At 45.9% G+C, this 6,402-nt stretch overlaps 1 protein-coding gene across 1 annotated transcript; it reads left to right on the plus strand.

The window, feature by feature from the left end:
• The first annotated feature begins 26 nt into the window (after positions 1 to 26).
• Positions 27 to 5,568, plus strand: LOC311123881 (histone deacetylase 4-like). The gene is made up of 11 exons (XM_084198101.1): positions 27 to 212; positions 471 to 620; positions 1,183 to 1,290; positions 1,453 to 1,596; positions 1,741 to 1,860; positions 1,969 to 2,066; positions 2,673 to 2,791; positions 3,076 to 3,209; positions 3,361 to 3,445; positions 4,122 to 4,254; positions 4,355 to 5,568. The coding sequence occupies exons 1-11, from the start codon at positions 39 to 41 to the stop codon at positions 4,395 to 4,397; spliced, it is 1,308 nt and encodes a 435-aa protein (XP_084054227.1). The 5' UTR covers positions 27 to 38; the 3' UTR covers positions 4,398 to 5,568.
• Positions 5,569 to 6,402: the final 834 nt, after the last annotated feature.

Genomic DNA, 6,402 nt, shown 5'->3' on the forward strand with positions numbered 1-6,402 from the left:
GTTTCCACGTGTGTGTGTGTGTTTGTGCGTCAGTGGTAATGTGTGTTTGTGTGTTAATGTCCTGGTTTTGTCCTGCAGGGTTGGTGTATGACTCTCTGATGCAGAAGCACCAGTGTATGTGTGGGAACACACACACCCATCCGGAGCACGCCGGCCGCATCCAGAGCATCTGGTCCAGACTGCAGGAGACAGGACTGAGGGGACAGTGTGAGGTACATTCTAAAGGCTTCTCCTTCAACCATCCTTCTTTGCTATTCTCTGTTGTAGTTGGTTTTTTACATTATTTATAGTCTTCAAACAAGGGTGAATTGAATGCATTTATGTTGCTAGGAGTTACCAACTGATGCATAAAATGACATCATTGCTTAACCTTTCCATGTACTTTGTCATTTTTGATTCACTTAAACAAAAGAAAGGAAATTAATAGAATGGAAATGCTACATGTCTCGTGTGTGTGTGTGTGTGTGTAGTGTATCCGTGGTAGGAAGGCCACTCTGGAGGAGCTCCAGACAGTCCACTCTGAAGCCCACGTCCTGCTGTATGGAACCAACCCCCTCCGACAGAAACTAGACTGTTCAGTCACGCCCATGTTGGTCAGATTACCATGTGGAGGAGTGGGGGTGAGTCTTCCTCTTATTCCCAACTTCTTCTTCCTCCTCCTCCTCTTCCTCCTCTTCCTCTAACTCCTCTTCCTCCTCTTCCTCTTATTCATCTTCATCCTCCTCTTCCTCCTCCTCGTCGTCCTCCTCCTCTCTTACCCCTACTCTTCTTTCCCTCTTGCTCCTCCTCCTCTATGGTCAAATCATTAAAGGGATATTTTGGGATGTTGTCAATGAACCCATTTATCTATTTCCCCAGAGTCCGATGAACTCGTGGATACAATAGGTATGTCTCTGTGTCCAGTGTGAAGGAAGTTAGAGGTAGTTTCACCAGCTAATGCTAACTGGACTTAGCACAATAACTGGACATCTATGGTAACTGCTAGCTTATTGTAACATGCAAGCTGTTACCACAGACGTCCAGTCATTGTGCTAACGCTAGTTAGCAACTTCTTTCAAAATGCACACAGACATAAAAATGGTATCCACAAGTTTGTCTGACTCTGGGGAAGTAGATAAAGAGCTTGACTGCCAACATCCCGAAGTATCCCTTTAACTGTGATGATGATGATGATGATTGCAGGTGGACAGTGACACCATCTGGAACGAGGTCCACTCCTCTACTGCAGTTCGTCTGGCTGTAGGTTCTGTGGTGGAGCTGGTGTTCAAAGTGGCCACTGGTGAACTGAAGGTGCGTCCTCTCTACCCTCCTCTTCTCCTTTTCATCCCTCTACTCCTCCATTAAGGTTAGGTCGCTCTACACTTTTTTCCTCTTATTCACAAAGGATGCACTCAATCACTACCCCTCATGGATGGAGTTGTGGGTAATGTAGTTGTTGCGTCTGGTTCCCAGAACGGCTTTGCTGTAGTTCGACCCCCTGGACACCATGCAGAAGAGAGCACTCCCATGGGGTTCTGCTACTTTAACTCAGTAGCCATCGCAGCCCGACTGCTCCAACAGAGACTCAACGTCTGCAAGATCCTCATAGTAGACTGGGTGAGTTTATGCTGGTCCTTCACCTGGCCTTTTAAAGAGAAAGTGGCTTTTGTAAATGGCTGTAGAATTACCATGGGATGTAAGATGACAAAATGGGACAATGGGAGAATAGTCATCTGATTGGCCATGTGTGCTGTCCATCAGGATGTTCACCATGGCAACGGGACCCAGCAGGCGTTCTACGACGACCCCAACGTGCTGTACCTGTCTCTCCATCGCTACGACGACGGAAACTTCTTCCCTGGCAGCGGAGCACCCGACGAGGTAATGACGACAAATATCATGGAAACATGGTGTGTGTGTGTGTGTGTGTGTGTGTGTGTGTGTGTGTGTGTGTTCTCATGGCTATTACTCCCATCCCTTCTCTGTCAGGTGGGCAGTGGTCAAGGAGTAGGCTTTAATGTTAACATGGCCTTCACCGGGGGGCTGGAGCCCCCTATGGGAGATGCAGAGTACCTGGCAGCCTTCAGGTAACACACAACATACCCTTCTCATGCCTCTGACACACACACTTACCCCATCAGACATGCCACCAGGGGTCTTTTCACAGTCCCCAAATCCTGAACAAATTCAGGAAAGCTTACAGTATTATATAGAGCCATTATTGCATGGAACTCCGTTCCATTTCATATTGATCAAATGAACAGCAAAGCTGGTTTAAAAAAACTGATAAAGCAACATATCACGGCACAACTCCTCTCACCTATTTGACCTAGATAGTTTGTGTGTATGTATTGATATGTAGGCTACGTGTATACGTTTAAAATGAATGTAGTTCTGTCCTTGAGCTGTTGTATAATGTTCTGTATTGTGTCATGTTTCATGTTCTGTGTGGACCCCAGGAGCTTTCACAACAGCTAATGGGGATCCTAATAAAATACCAAATACCAAAAAACACACATGAACTGAAGTTGATAAACTCTCTCTCCCTCTCTCCCTCTCTCCCTCTCCTCTCTCTCTCTCTCTCTCTCTCTCTCTCTCTCTCTCTCTCTCTCTCTCTCTCTCTCTCTCTCTCTCTCTCTCTCTCTCTCTCTCTCTCTCTCTCTCTCTCTCTCTCTCTCTCTCCCTCTCCCTAGGTCTGTGGTGATGCCCATAGCTAATGAGTTTGCTCCTGACGTGGTGCTGGTGTCCTCAGGCTTTGACGCCGTCGAGGGCCACCCTCCTCCCCTAGGCGGTTACACCCTCACCTCCAAATGTACGTATATGTGTAAAGTAGCACTGGTGCAATGATATCTGGATCTTTATTTTGGATCCCCATTAGCTGACGCCGCCATGACAACAGCTAGTCTTCCTGAGGTCCAGACACACAACATGACAGACAAAAGATGATACACTACTTTAAGTGGGTGTCCACATACTAGTGTATGTCATGTACTGTATTCTTTGCAGCTGTGGTATATTGATGATCCCTCTCTGTCCCTCCCCACCTCCCTTCACACACACACACACACACACTCGCACACACACCCTCCCCTGCAGGTTTTGGGTACCTGACGCGTCAGCTGATGACCCTGGCGGAGGGTCGCTTGGTGCTGGCATTGGAGGGAGGTCACGACCTCATGGCCATCTGCGACGCCTCCGAGGCCTGCGTCTCCGCTCTGCTGGGTAACCAGGTGAGGACAGGAGGGAAGGAGGAAGCAGGAATTAGGAAGGGTAATGATCAGACTAGATCATTTATAGTGGTCTGGTGAAGAACTGAAAAGGAGAAAGAATGGATGCATGGTGAAGGTGGAATAGTTGACAGTGTGTATGTCTTGTCCACAGCTGGATCCTCTCCCTCAGGCGCTTCTGGAGCAGAGGCCCAACCAGAATGCTGTGTGCTCCATAGAGAAGGTTATAGAAACACACAGTAAGTACCAAGAACAGTTTCTTGTCTGAGATTGAAGAGGCAGGAAATTCTCCCTCAATTTAGCTTACTCCTGTTTTAAAGGTTGAGTAAGTTAGATTTTTTTGTCTGCAAATGTACCCACATTTCATTAGATGTACTGTAAATTGTTTATGATTAATGAATTCCATAATTTAATTATTTTGTTAGATACTTCTCCTTATTAGCTGAAATCGTATTTTTTCAAAGCCATTTTAGCTATTGCGCTAGCTGTTCAGGCCAAACCAAGCATTGGATCATGGGAATTTGATGCGCTATGCAGACGTTATCTCTTTTCTGAGGCACATGTTGCTAGGCAACCCCCCTGGACTTGGCCGGGCAGGCCTGCCCCTTCCTGGGACTTGGCTATAGCCAATGTGAGAAACGTTTGTGCAATGAAACTAAATAAATACTACACTCTGACACACAAAACGTATTTGCTAGATTCATGATAGTGTTGTTGGACAAAGCAAGGAAAGTGAACTTCAAAACGAGATGTCGTTTTATTGGGATTTGCAGCTGTTGTTGGTAGGTAATGAATCTGCTAGCTTCTGAAATAACTTACTAATCCTTTAACATTGTTCTCTCTCTATCCTCCCTCTCTCTTTCTCTCTCGCTCTCCCTCTCCTCTCCATCTCTCTCTCTCTCCCTTTCTCTCCAGGTAAGTACTGGCGCTCCATGCAGCGTGGCTCCCCCAAGCTGGGTCTGTCTGTGCTGGAGGCTCAGAGAGGAGACTCAGAGGAGGCTGAGACCGTCAGCGCCATGGCCTCTCTCTCCGTTGCCAACAGACAGAGGTAGGTCATCATAGGTACTACCAACCAGTTCTGCCACCTTCCAGTATGGAGATCCACCTGTTTTACTGACGTACCTTCCTCTCTTCTTGTTCCCCTTCAGCAGGTCAGAGGAGGAACCCATGGAGGAGGAAGCGCCATTGTAGGGGAGGGAAGCGTAAGGGCGTCGCACCGTGACTGTCGGCCTCTGCTGCAGCTCGGAAGACTTCCTTCTGGAGAGTCTCGACTGTCCCTTTTCATTTAGACCCCTCCCCGCGCGCCACGCCTATCACCTTGATTGGCAGCTCCACTGCCAATGAGGGAGAGGGGTGGGCTCAGCCTCAGAATAGGGAGTCAATGGGGATACGATATGAAGAACTGAAGTGACAAAGCGCTGCAGCCAGGCAGCTCACCGTGGTCAGCTCACCGTGACTCTAAAGATATGTTTGTTTCTGCCAGTCTGACTGAGGCAGCCCCAGAAGGCACCCTAGCTCCGAGGCAGGGCGGGGGTACTCAGTGGAGGTGGAAAATGGCGCGTTGTAGCGGAAGAGTCTTACTCCTGCAGGGAAAGATCTGCCCTGTGGCCAAATATGGAGACAGAGTACAGGACAGGTCCGGCTGTGACACACCTTGGACATTTATTTTCTCTCCTGCTTTTGTCCCCCTAAATGGAGGACTTGGTACTGATGGAGTTGAAGATGTGGGTTTACTGATGAGAGATGGCGGCCAAAAAAGCCCCTAGGAGAATTGTCGGGCTGTCATTGGCTGAGGACACAGTAGACTTGACTGTGGTTGGCCGTTGAGCAAGCAGCCTTTGCCGTTATTGGATGATGAGGCTATTGGATCATTGCCTTATTGGTCCAGCTGGTAGTTCTGTGATGGAGGGTCCACCATTGAGAGAGTGCCTTTGTGAAGCTCTGATGGATTTCAGGATTGTGTCAGAAATTGATTGCCTTAAATTATGTTCCTGACCAGGGGGGAGAGAGAAATACTTTTTCCTGTTTGAAAGAGGACAGGATGGCGTAAAAAATTATCTTTCAGCATGTTTACCAGGATTGTGATGTAGACAACGTTTGTCTCTCACAGCCTCTTTTAAGAGTTATTATACTTTTCGATTTATATATTTTTCTGTAAAAAGGCTTCAAAAAGGTAGTTGCCAGCAAACATTTGAGACTTTCAACTTCCAGTTGATTCGTAAAGCACTGTTGAAGGTTAGCATTTAGCCTTATGTAGCTTCCCTTTATCACATAACGAATCGCTAACGAAAAAAAGCATGTCTCACCAGAAAGACCTGTCGGTTGCAAGGTTAGAAGGTTATCCAAAAAGAAGTAGTCAAGCAAAAAAAAGCCAAAGCATGAGTTTGCATCCAGCTCTTTCATACCACTAGTAACAGCAGGCATACACAGTATCGCTTCTGGCTTTCTCAAACAAGGCTTTTGATACCAAGTACACTGTTCGAGAGGTAACGGAATCAAACATTTGATATCTGAACCTTTTGTTAAATAATTATTGAATTCCAATTTATGGTTTGCCAGGTGGCAACTACCTTAGTTAATAGTTACTATAAACAGCTTGTCATGTATATTGAATTGAACATATTGTAAAGCCAAGTGTTAATTTGCCATATTTGACACTATCATTTCCACATCAAGCTAGTCGATTGACTATACCATCATCAACTTTTTCTTAATCAATGATCTCAAATGTGTGACACTTCTATTTTTGGCATGTATGAAATTCTCAAATTTTTAACATACTTTTTATATTTGCGTATTTGTCATTTTGCGTTGAGTTCTCTCTCTGTTACTCTGTACAGTTGATGTGCCACTTGCTCAAGAGGATTTTTACACTTTCTTAGTGTCCTCATCATGCATTGGGATGGAGTTCAGCCTTTCTACTTTATACCATATTCCAGCAATTGTCTATTTACTTACATAATGATCCTGTTTATAGAAGAGTTCTATATGGAAAACCTAGAAATATATTATATACGTAGCCTACATGAGAGCTATGACGTTGTGAAAGAGAATAGCTATGGCAAAGATGGTATTACCCCAGTAAGTAACTTTAAAAAGCTTGTGTGGGGGGGGGTTGAGGTTGACTGCACTGTTTTAAGCTGGGCTGGTTGGAGAAGGCCCTACACTCAGCAGCACTGGATTTGTTAATGGTTAC

Source organism: Coregonus lavaretus (assembly GCF_964263955.1).
Source record: "Coregonus lavaretus genome assembly, contig: HAP1_SCAFFOLD_2097, whole genome shotgun sequence".
Taxonomy (NCBI): domain Eukaryota; kingdom Metazoa; phylum Chordata; class Actinopteri; order Salmoniformes; family Salmonidae; genus Coregonus; species Coregonus lavaretus.